The 12,708-nt window shown below is 52.1% G+C and overlaps 1 protein-coding gene across 1 annotated transcript in view; it reads right to left on the bottom strand.

Moving 5' to 3' along the window:
- Window positions 1-12,708, bottom strand: part of SLIT3 (slit guidance ligand 3) — a 589,888-nt gene that overhangs the window by 55,808 nt on the left and 521,372 nt on the right. The window contains exons 19-20 of the mRNA XM_032334904.1: window positions 11,662-11,825; window positions 10,456-10,588 (exon numbers count right to left, since the gene is read on the bottom strand). Of these exons, the coding sequence (XP_032190795.1) occupies window positions 10,456-10,588; window positions 11,662-11,825 (297 nt within the window). The remainder of the gene's footprint in view (window positions 1-10,455; window positions 10,589-11,661; window positions 11,826-12,708) is intronic.

The following is a 12,708-nucleotide window of genomic DNA, read 5'->3' as shown; positions in this document are numbered from 1 at the left end:
GGGGCGGATCACACACTGCAGCCTGGGAGGGGTGTCTATTCCCGGGGCAGGGCAGCCCCAGAGGCTTTAACCCACTGGCCGCAGACAGGTGCAGGGGGCTGGGGCACACAGGGCTTGCCCTGCATTCACCCTTCTGCTCTGCACTGAGGGACGGGTGGCGGGGCATTCACATCCTGTGCGGACACGGGCCCTGTGGCTCAACCGTGGTGGCAAGGAGCAGACGTGTGAAGAGCTTCCAGCCTTCTCCGCTGTGGGAGGGGCGGGATTCTGGGGTCATGCGGGGCCACCTGCTTTCAGGGAGTGTTTTGTGGACAGTGTGGCACGAGGGAGGGAAAAAAGGAGGGAGGGAGGGAGGGAGGAGCTGGGTGAATGAGCAGGGCTGGTGCAGAGGCACTGGTCCAGGGAGCATCTCTGCTGGAGGCAGGCTAATTAATCACGAGGGAGCCACTTGAAGGGGTCTAGCCTCGGGCTGGCAGTGACGGCTCACCCTCTCCCATGCTGCTCATTCTGTCATTCTTGTCTGTTTGCTACAGCTACTTAGCAAACTCGAGGCATCTAAGAGGAAACCCAGAATGAGACACCACAACCCCAAATCTCCCTGCTGGGATGTTTACAGAAGGCCCCATGACAAGCACATCAGAAGCAAGTTACTTAACCTCACAGACAAGGAAACATAGTGACAAGGAAAATAACAACACAGAAACAACAGGTACATAGCCTAGTGCTGTGGGATCCAGAGACTCTGGTCTGTTATTTAATCCTCTAGATATTTTGCTGGTGTTTTGTCCATTTTGTTGATGAGGACACGGAGGCTCTGAGAAGGGAGGAATGAGCCCAGGAGCCAGGATGGAAACTCAGGGCCACTGGGCTGTGCCATCCAAGAAGCCAAACCCACGGTATTTCAACTCTCCCCCTGAGGCTTTTTATTTATTTATTTTTTTAATATTTTATTTATTTATTTGACAGAGAGAGAGAGGTCGCAAGCAGGCAGAGAGGGGGAGGCAGGCTCCCTGCTGAGCAGAGAGCCCGATGTGGGGCTCGATCCCAGAACCCTGGGATCATGATCTGAGCCGAAGGCAGAGGCTTTAACCCACTGAGCCAGCCAGGCGCCCCCTGAAGCTTCTTATTGTCACCTTTGGCCATCTCTGTCCTGAGAGGAATCACTCTACCAGAGAACTTACTCTCTTACTTCTGCTAGAACAGAAGATGCACGCAGCAGGGATCTGGGCCGCTTCTGTTTCCTGCTGCATCCCCAGAGCACAGTCTAGGGCTTAGCACACAGTAGGACCTCAAGTATTTGCTGAATGAATGAAGAGAAGGGCTGTCTACAGTGGTGTCAAAGATGCCCTGTGGCTGGCCCACGTCCATCTGTAAGGCAGGCCACACGCTCTGTGGATGCGGGCGTTTGCTGAAAGTTGAATGAACACATCAAACCACCACTGGAAATCAGGGAGGCTGACAGCATGCTCATCAGAGGTGGGGAGGCTCGGGGGTCCCCGGAGGGTAGGCAACATGACACAGAAGCTTCTGGAACCTCTGGGCAGCCGTGCCAGTCCCCTGGGTTCCAACCTGGCTTTGATCAGTGCTCTGCCGAGGCCGACCGGATCGGCCTTGCTCCCTGCTAAAAACCCTTCCCTGGCTTCCACTGCTTGCTAGAGAAGGACTACCCGAAATCCTGCCCCAAATCCTGTCCAAGCTGTCTGAGGCCTGTCCCAAGTCAGTCAGGGTTCTCTAGAGAAACAGACCAATAGGAGAGATACACACACGACACACACATATGAATATATATACAGAAGGAGAGAGAATTTGTTTTTTAAAATTTTAAACAAATATTTGAGAGGGAGAGCAGAGAGGGGCAGAGGGAGAGGATTCTCACGCAGACTCTCCGCTGAGTGTGGAAACCCACGTGGGGCTCAGTCCCAGGACCCTGAGATCATGACCTGAGCCGAAAGCAAGAGTTGGCCGCCAAACCGACCACAGCCCCCCGGGCACCACGAGAGAGAATTTACTCTAAAGAAGAAGGGACAGCAAATCGGAAACTCAAGTAGGACCTCAGTGTTACCATCTTCAGGCAGAATTCCCCCTTCTACAGAAAACTCCAATTTTTTGCTTTTAAGGCCTTCTATGGATTATATGAAGCCTACATCCACGTTACTCTGGGTAAGCTCCTTTACTTAACTGCACCTACAAAATACCTTCTGGGCAACACGTGGGCACCGCAGCCCAGGCAAGCTGACCCATGAGATTCACCATCCCAGGCCCTGCCTCCCTCTGATGTTCACCCCACAGCAAACTCTCCCTTAGCCTTAGCCCTGCCCCCCCGAATGTCCCATGCTTCTTTTGGAGGGCAAGTCTGGGCACACACGCATACCCCCATCCCCCACTCGTTCACTCCAACGGCTGCTCAGAGCTCAGTTCCAGCACTGCCTCACCGACATCATCCCCCACACCCACTGCGGACATGACAGGCTACTCAGTCCAAGCTCTCAGTGCATTTTCTTCACAGCATCGCAACCCCTCGCGGTGACCTCCACATGCGAGTCTGTGATTAGTGGGGCGGGACCGTGTCTGTTTGCTCCCTGTGGCACCCCAGGACGCTGGCTGGCAGCGGTTGAGGCGCAGGAAACATTGTTTGTGTGATGCAAATCCCCGAAGTCCGCAGGAAGAGCTGGATGCGGCCCTGCAGGGCTGAGAGGGGCCCGTGTGGGACCCACTCTAAGGGCACCACGTCCCTGGCACCCTGGTGTGGCGGCGCAGAAGACATGAAATCAAAAGGCTTCACTTCACAAACACAGAGGTGGCTGTGCGGGAAAGCTCTCTTTGTGCAAAGCCCTTTGTGAAGACTCTGAACTCGAAAAGTTGCCTGCAGCCTGCAGCCCAGGCCCGGAGGGACGCTTTCAGAAGATGCCACGCTTGCCCTGCCGGCCTCGGAACGATCAGAGCCTCTCTAGCGGGTCAACCTTTGTGTCGCTCTGCATTTAAACACTCTGTGTTAGTCCCGGCACCAGCCCACAAGGACGTGCCTGCCTCACATGAAAATCCACACAGAGCTCTGTCGGATGGATGCTCCCCTTCTCTGTTAGGAGTTTGGAGGCGCTGACGGGCGTCACATGAAGAACTCTCAGACCTACTGAATCATGAAGGAGAAGGGCAGCTGCCTTCCAGGAGCCCCCACTCATGGCCAGTTGTTTCCACAGGAGCGTAGGATGATGTTCATGTCTCTAGCTCAGGAGTCAGGCAGCCCAGGCTCACATCCTGGCTCCACAAGCTAATAGCTGTATGACCCTGGACAACTTACTTAACCTCTCTGAGTGTACGTTTCATCTGTAAAATGGGGGGGCTTATCATGATCACCACCTTGAAGTGATTATGAGGAGTCTCTGTGGAAAGCTCTTGGAGCAGTGCTCAGCACATTGGTTTTCAGTGTTTTGAACACACTCACACACACACTCTCTCTCTCTCCATCCAGTAATATATATGAATATTGGAAAACAGATAATGATCCCCATGCTGTCTATTCTCTATTCTTGTTCCAGAGTAATGTTTCTAAAATGAGAACTGCATCGTGTCACTTTCCTGCTTAAAATTCTTCCTTGGCTCCCTCATCTCCCCTGGGATAAGGAGTCAGCCCTCACCACAGCCTACGGGAACTGCAGATCCTTCTGGAGTTTTCAGGACACACCAGTCTCCTTTCCATTCTATTTGCTCCATCACTGGTCTTCTTGGTCTCTTGACTTTCAGATCTTTCCACATTTGGGTTTTCTCAAAACAGTTTCTTTCTTTCTACTGCTTCCCACGTCCCACCGCCACCACCTTTTCCTGGGAAACACTATTCTCTGTCCTATCTGAAATGCCTAATTTTCTGACTAGCCTTCTTACTTCCCCCCCCATTCTAAGTTTCTGATATCAGGGGTCTCATCTGTCACCTTAGCTGCTGTGCTCCCAGCTCCTGTGACATTATCTGGCACAATAAATTCAGTGAACACGTGACAGCATGAAGAAGGCTTCTCTGAGCCTGTGGCCTGTGCTCCCGCTTCCCTCAGGCCCTCCCACAGATGGCCGTGACTGCCCACTAGCCTAGAAGTATCCCCTACTGAAGCCATCTGCTGAAGGCTTCTCTGTGCCAAGGCTTGTGCCTGGACTCCTAAGTGCTGCTCTGCCCAGAGCCAGCTGCCCTCCAGCTGGCTGCAGGCAATCTCTGTCCCTCTCCTTGGGCCAGATAAAGGCAAGGATATAGCCAGTTGCTCTTTAAAGTGCTCCGGGGAACCGCCCAGTGCGTGTGGGTGGGGGGACGTGGTGAGTACATGAAGAAAGCAGCAGCTGGCATTATTAGACAAGGCACAGCTGTCAGGATGGCCCCAGTTGGAACCAGACAGGCACCTCTAGCATCATGGCAGGGGTGCTGGGTTTGCCTTCTCCCTGCTGAAATGCAGGTGGCAGGTGATGTTCATGGCATCTCAAGAAGACACATGACTGCCTCCTGCAAATCACCAATGAGCCAGGCCAGGGGATAGAGCACATGCGGACCTAGGCCTCTATCCATGGGGGTAGCTGAGTGGCTAAAGGATGGGCCTTGGGGTCGGACCGCCCTGGGCTCATGTCAATGCTCTGCTGCTTCCTGGGAGTGTGATCTCAAGAAATTCTTCAACCTTCGTGGGCCTCAGTGACCTCCTCTGCAAGATGAGAGTAACAATACCTGCCTTGTACGATTCCTGGGAGGATTAAATGAGATCACAAAAGGAAACAATCGACCACCGCAGCGCCTGGCACACAGTCCACGCTCGGATTGCTGGCTGTGGCCGATCGCAGCTGGACAGACACATCTTCCCTTGCTTCCCTAAAGGCTGGGGTGGGCAGAAAGGCCTGCACTCCTCCCTATCCCTGCGCATGTACGTCCCCGCCATGCCTCCGTGCTTGTCACTTCCTACATTGCTCTGCCCCTTCTCTAGCACGTACCTCCATCGCCCTAGGCTTGAGCTGCTGGCTGTGCCCCAGACCCCCATCCTCTGACCTTCTGGAGCTAACCAGTGCCAGGCCAGGTCGTCCCCCCCTTCCTTCTAGCAGCGCATTCTCCTCATCTCCCCCTGCCATACACAGTCTCACAGAGCTGTGTCTCAGCCTGTGCCCTGATGGTTAAGCCCCAAACCCTTTCAAGCCTCCTATCAGTCCTGTGGATGTGGGGTTACTGTGAGCCTGCTTCCCCCATGTCCCCAGCCTCCACACCCCAGCAGAAGTCCCCTCTTCCCACAATGGTGCCTGGGGGAGATATGTCATCCTTCCCTTCTCCTCTCCTTGGGATGTTAGTGGTGGGACAACAAATCCATGCTCACAGTCCTCACATGAAATCAGTTTGAAAATTTCCTGGATTTTAAGCAGGAGAGGACGGCAGGGGATGGGGGGATGGAGGGGGTACGGTTTGCTGACACTAGATTCTCATTCTCCTCTTTAGCCCTCAGGAAGGTGTGGACTTGCAGGTTTGTTTCCAGAATCAGGAAGGTCTGATGTTAATAAACATTCCCTTAAATGCAAGCAAAGAGATTTGTTAGGTTTCAGTTCTTCTGGAATGGCAAGCCTGAATCCATGAGGCTCGTGGCCCAGTGAGAACAGAACTCTTCTGAAGCTGACGACAGCCTACCTTTGCAGACTGAATTTGTGTCACCTTCCTTGGGGGGCAGGGGCTGACATGTCTGCTTCTGCCCTGCTGTCAGTAAGCTTTTGCAGGCTTGCTTCTAAATCAGGACCTTAGTGTCCCCCTCCAGAGGGGGTCTGGATGGCTTGCAGGGTCATGTGTAATTACTTGAGTGGTTCTTAAAAGGTGTGGTCTACGGGCTACTGGGGCTCCTCTAGACTTTTTCAGGGCTCTGGGAGACTAGAACTACTTTTTTGATAACAATTAAAACACTGTTTTCCATTTGCATGGGTCAGCGAAGTCGCCTGCACCTCAGTATGAGTCGCATCTGTGGCACCACGTGATAACAGGGGGCATTATTCTTCCCCTCTAAGTACATGCAGGTGAGAAAAAAAAAACAGTTTCATTTAAGCATGTCGTCTGTGAAGCCATGAAAAATTATTAATTGCACTGAAGATCAACCCTTGAACACACATCTTTTTACTATTCTGTGTGGCAAAATGGGAAACATGCATAAAGCATTTCGGCATTGGTTTTCTGGAGAAAAAGCTGTGGTGTCATGGAGTTACCAGCTCAACTAGCCATTTTTAAACTTTTCTTCCATAAAGCATTTCTACTTTGAAGAATGGCCAGCAAACAGGTAACTTCGGAATGGGTATTTAGTTGGCAATGTGTCAAAAGTAAATACTGGAAGCCTGTCACTTCCAGGAAAACCACTAATAATACTTATTGGCAGTGATAAAATTCAAGCTTGCTTCCAAGTGAAAATTCAAAGTTTAGAAAACTTGTAACTGCCACACTGAGCAGTATCCCTTTCCTGGGAGGCTTTTCTGAGGGGGTCTGTGGTGATGTTACTGACTATGACTTTCTTGATACTGTGTGATGCAATGTGCCAACCTCAGAAATTTCTGCATAACTCAGTGAACCAGTATCTTCCAAATGACCAGTGCATACTGTTACACGATCATTCATGGGGGAAAGCGCCATTCAAGTAACATAGGACAGAAAGTCCACTGACACAGCTTTGGGTTTCACACAACAACTAGCCTTTACGAAACTACCCCATGTGATATCAAAGAATGTTCACAATTATTTGGAAGGGCTATGAAAATCCTCCTTTTTCCAACTACATGACTTCGTGAAGCCAGATTTGCTGCTTGCACTTGACCCAAACCATCATGTTACGACACAGGGAATGCCGAAGTGGTTATAAAAATCCAGTTGCCTGAGGACGTGAACAGACATTTCTGCAAAGAAGACATCCAGATGGCCAACAGACACATGAAGAAGTGCTCCACATCACTCGGCATCAGGGAAATACAAATCAAACCCACAATGAGATACCACCTCACACCAGTCAGAATGGCTAAAATTAATAAGTCAGGAAATGACAGATGCTGGTGAGGATGAGGAGAAAGGAGAACCCTCCTACACTGTTGGTGGGAATGCAAGCTGGGGCAATCACTCTGGAAAACAGCATGGAAGTTCCTCAAAAAGTTGAAAATAGAGTTACCCTATGACCCAGCAATTGCACTACTGGGTATTTACCCTAAAGATACAAATGTAGTGATCTGAAGGGGCATGTGCACCTGAAAGTTTATAGCAGCAATGTCCACAGTAGCCCAACTATGGAAAGAACCTAGATGTCTATCAACAGATGAATGGATAAAGAAGTGGGATATATACACAATGGAATACTACGTAGCCATCAAAAGAAATGAAATCTTTCCATTTGTGATGATGTGGATGGAACTAGAGGGTGTTCTCCTGAGCAAAATAAATTAATCAGAGAAAGACAATTATCATATGATCTCCTTGATATGAGGAAGTTGAGATGCAATGTGGGGATCTGGGGGTAGGAAAAGAATAAATGAAACAAGATAGGATCGGGAGGGAGACAAACCATAAGAGACTCTTACTGTCACAAAACAAACTGAGGGTTGCTGGCGGGGAGGGGGTAGGGAGAGGGTAGTAGGGTTATGGACATTGGGGAAGGTATGTGCTATGGTGAGTGCTGTGAACTGTGTAAACCTGGTGATTCACAGACCTGTACTCCTGAGGCTAATAATACGTTATATGTTAGTAAAAAATTAAAAATTTTTAAAAATTAAAAAAAAAATCCAGTTGCCTTCTACCACATTTGTAAAAATGTCCCTTTTCTCAATTAAATTTCTTTTGGTTTGTTTTCCACAGAACTTTGCTGTTTATATAAACATGCAATGAGAAATTGTTATTTTTAAATGGATTAATAAGTATATTTAAAAAAAAATCCTTAGTAGTTGTTTCCAATATGGTAAATGTCATAGTTATAACCACATAAACAGAAGTAAGAGTCCTCATTGGCTTTTGAAAAATACCTAAAGGGGTCCTGAGACCCCCAAATTTAAGAACTTCTGGGGTAGGGGACAAGAGCATGGCATGTGGGATCAGACCAAGCTGCCTTCTGATCCTGACTGGCTGCTTACTGGGGATGAGGCTTAGGGAGTGGCTCTTAGTTCTCAGCACTGAGAGAGAGCTGGGGGATGGCATGCCGACCTCAGGGACTGCTTGAACCTGCCAGGGCGAGAGCCACAGGTCTCAGGTGGCCCCTCATCCAAGAAGAGAGCAGGCCTGACAGGGGAAAACTCACTTCCCGCCTCTGTGGTACCACCTCGCTGGTGCCTGTGGTAGGAAGCACTCCTCCTCCCTTTGGAGAAATGCTGTGGACCTTTTTTTCTCTGCTTCTCAATGAATTAAACCTAATATTGTTTTGTACATTGGCAGCTCTGCCTGAGACCACTAATGATGCCTAAGGGAGCTGGAAACCAGCACTGGATCCAAACACTGAATCTGGTCCTTGAACCGAAGGCTCCAAGCCACTGCTTTCTGGGCCTGTTGACTTGTACTTTTTCCAGCATCAGTTTCCCTGCACCCCTTCCTCAGAAACCCTCCCCAGATCCTCCTACTTCCTTCCCTCCAGGAAATAGTCTGCGCTCATTGGTGAAGGCCGCCATCTTGGGTGTGCTTTGGAAACCAGCCTGGCTGAGGGGGCTGCCATCATTTCCAAAGCAGGAAGTTGTGTTTCCCCAAGCCAGGAGTTGAGTTTATCATTACAGCCAATTATCTTTGTTATTTCCATCTCTATTTCATGAGCTTTGAGGAAAAGCATCCACAGGCCTGTTTTCATGGCATTCTTTTCCTCTTTGGCATGTGTTACTTGGCACTCAGTTGGCCTAGGAAGGAGGCGAGTACCTGGGTCATTTCTGCGGCCCCCACCCCACGGCACTGGGGGAGGGACGGGTCTGGGGCTGGCGGCACTACATGGTGGTGCTCGTGCTGACCTCTAGCAGCACAACCAGAGCCTGAACGCAGGGTTGTTGTGGATGTTTCAGTGACTGTCAAGACCTAGCGATCTCCCTCCCTCCCTCCCCATCTCTCTCTCTTTTCTTTCTTTCCTCCCTCCCTGCCCCCACCCATCCTACCCTTCCCTTCCCCTTCCCCTTTCCCCCTTCCCCCTTTCCTTTCCTTTCCTTTCCTGGCATGGGCGGCCCAGGTCACTGTCTCCCTGAGTGTTGGGAGGTGTCGGGAGCCACAATGCGCATCGAGGCATTGACCTGCTATCTTATGTCACTGCCCTACTCTGGATCCCCCGGGGAAGCACAGGCAGAGCCAATCACAGAACAGTCCTTGCTAGTGTCCGGGTCACTTCTGCCACTTGTGTCCGAGGGCAGGGTGCATGCTAAGCTGCCTCAGAGGAAGGGGCATGTCCGGGGTCTGGGACACGGTGTGCACTTGTGATATGGGTGGGGAGTGGCAGGCAAGTGTGTCTTCCCGCGCTGGCACTCTGGGTCCTGGTCACACCTGACCTGGCTCTGCCACAACCCACAGCAGCTGCCGTGGGGTATGTGGGGCAGCCCCCCCCCCCCACCGCCCCGGCCCTTCGGGCTTCATCTCCATAGGGAAGCTTTCTCTGATTCTCTGATCTCCACACCCAAAGGAAGTGTCTTCCTCTAGGATGTCACAGTGACCTTGTCCTCTCTTTTGTGGCACCGTGATAGCTGTCACCTCGCACACGCTGCTGAGATGGCTGAGCATACGTCAACCTTCCACAGTGAAGTGGGGGTCCCACATGGGTGGGGGTCTCCCCAGTGTGAGCAGAGGACACACCAGGCTCTCAACAGACAGGTGCTGAGTGAATGAGTGGCCAAATGGAAGCCGGAACACGGCGTGTGCGGTCTGGGCTCCTGGCCACTTGAGAGACACCTCCCTGCCTCCGGACCGGCTGAGCTCTCCATGGGGCGGAAAGACAGCTTCCTCCACAACGTGAAGAGTGCTTCAGGAAGGGAATGAGACCTCTTTTGTGTAAGTGGGAGTTTCTGGGGCAGGAGCAGCCCCGAGGAATTCATGTGGGGAGCTCGGGCTGTGGAGTCAGATGGCTCCTGGGTGGAGCACGAGCAAGACCCAGGGCTAAGATCTCATCTGTGATGTGGGGGGCTGTAAGGGGGGCACGGATCATGTTGGCAGAAGTGCTCCGGAAGCCACAGTGCCTGCTGGGCAATGTTCTTACTATTAACCCTGGGCTGTTTCTGGTGTCAGACTGAGACTGCTGGGGAACCTGGAAGGTAGAGCGCAGAGCAGGGGTTTTGGGGTGATCTAGAAAACAAGACGGTAACCTTCTCAGGGCCTGATGGTTGTCACCTGCCAGGCAGGGGCACTGGGGAGGAGGCTCTGAGGCCACTGCTGGGGTCCCCTCAAGGAAGGGCACCCCAGGCAGTCATGCCGGAGACCTTAGAGATGGAGTGCGGTGAATGCTGGCGGTGGTGGGATTCGAGGGTGGGGGTACTTACAGTTCGGTCACGTCTTTGGGAATGCCTTTGGGGAGGGCGTGCAGTCCCCTGTTGCTGCAGCGAACCACTGTCTCCACGCAGGCGCACTGCTCCGGGCAGTGTGGGCCCAGCTGGCAGCTGCTCTCGTCATTGCCTGTGGAGGATCCTAGCATGAGCACGGGGTACACTAACTTCTCGTGGGGGGGGGCGGCGGGTGAGCAAGGCCAGGCGCCAAGGACCAAGCCGTCTTCAGGAAAGGGAAGCCCTCCACTCGGAGCCCAAACCAGAAATAAGAAGCCTTGCTGGTCTCCATGGGCAAAGGGGAAAGAACGTATGCCTGGGTTGGGGAAAAGGGCACCCTCTGCTGCCACCCTCAACATTACCTGAAGACTTTAAAAACTTGATTAGCCAGAGAATTAGATAGGGAAGAGGTTACCGAATCAGGGATAAGCCAAACTGACTGAAGGAGCTGCCCAGGGTAGGTGGACAGCCCTGTCTACTACCTCTTTCTCCTCCCTTTCTCCACTCCTTCCAAGGACACAGTCCCTCTGCGGTGGTGAATGTGTCCCCAGCCCCCATTATACCTTAACCTTAGTTAATCTGCTAACCAGTTAATTTGTCTTTAGATAAGCTATAGCTGACCAAGTACAAATTGTGCTGGCTTGAATTTATGTTAATATGCCCTTGGGAATCCTGGCACTCAAAGCCTTGGACCTCCAGGTGTTCATAACCGCCCCCAGCCAGTGACAGAAATTTCCCAGGAGCTCCTCTTGAAGTCTGTTTCTCAGGATACATGAGCCTCATGACATAGACAGGAGAACTGAGGGCCAGGGCTCTCATGCACAGTTGTGTAGGTTGCGTACTACACAAGGGTGCCTCATCATCCATTGGGCTGTGGATGAGATAGATTAAGACATTAGTACAAGAGTATTCTTATAGCCATAAAGTGTCTTGTTTTAAAAAATCAGTGTACTATGATACTTTTCTGACAAAAGTAAAGAGACCCCTTTTAGAAAGAGACCCTTTTTCTTAATTTGCATGAGGGAGCCATAAGGCTAGCCCCATACCTGCAGAGCTCTTCAAAGCCACAGCTGCATGCCAGAGGGAGCCAGAATCGTGTCAGATCTCAGGGGGTCCTGACCGTTAAGTTCCCTGGGGCATCTCTCTTCTCTTATATGCTTCTTGGCTTCTCAGGTACTGCCCTTCTGCCCTGCCCAGCCTCCTCACCTTCACAGGTAAAGTCCTGGATGGCCACATCCTGGATGGGGATCTCCTTGAGGAAGAATGGCTTTTGGCACCGGGGGTTCCCGCTCACGACCCGCCGCTTCCTCAACCATTTGCCGAGCCAGGCCAGGTGGCAGTTGCAGTTGAAAGGGTTGGACAGGAGGTTTCTGGGAAGAAAGAAGGGGCCTCTCTGAGTGGTTAGGACCCACTCTTCTACCGTGGAAGCTGGTCTTGGGATCCAGGACTGCAATCCTGGAGCCCAGCTCTCCAGGGAGGCCTGCTCTGGGTTCCGGGGAAGGAGGGAGAAGGTCCGGGAAAGGAAATGCAGACTCTCTTCTAGAATCCTGAGGCCATCTTTGCAAGGCCCTCGCTCTGGACCTCTGAGGACGACAGGACCGTGGTCTCCTGCCACACCCTCCCTTCTCCGCTGAGCTCCAGCTGCGGACTGTCTTTAGCCCCTCAGCACGTTCTCTTACACTTAGCGCCCCCACCGGCGCTGGTCCCCGGCCTGGCATGACTCTCTCTCCTGTCTGCCTGGCTGCCTCCTTGCTCTCCTCCTTCAGTCCTGGCTTACACGGAAATGAGGCGTTGCATCTGCCCCATGTGGCTGGCACAGCGCCCACAGAGCGCATACTGGCCTCCGTCCTTAGACTCTCGGCTCCCCCAGTGTGGGCATCAGACCGGTCTGTCCATCCTGTGTCGCCGGGGTCCTGCCCGGTACTAGCATGGCCACTGTGTATGTATCTGGGGAATGCGGTGACTGGCTTGGTGGAGGGACAAGAGGAGAGCAGCTGTGGGCGGGTGCGTGTTGCTAGAGGACTGGGACTAGGCTCAGCGCTCCATGAGCCTGAGGATGGACGGGACATTATTCCCATCTCACGCAGGAAGGAAGTAAGGCTTAGGGAGGTTACCTAAGAGGCCAGACAGCCCTGAGTGGCTGTGGTAAGACAGGACAAATTAAGAGCTTGGCAGTCAGACAGCCTGAGCTTGAATTCTGACACTGATGTGCCCCAGCTGTGCCAAGTCAGGCAAGTTTCTTCTCGTGTCAAA

This window comes from Mustela erminea, chromosome 3 (assembly GCF_009829155.1).
Source record: "Mustela erminea isolate mMusErm1 chromosome 3, mMusErm1.Pri, whole genome shotgun sequence".
In the NCBI taxonomy this organism is placed as follows: Eukaryota; Metazoa; Chordata; class Mammalia; order Carnivora; family Mustelidae; genus Mustela; species Mustela erminea.
The sequence above is the reverse complement of the archived record's forward strand: the minus strand, read 5'-3'. Positions and strand labels throughout refer to the sequence as shown.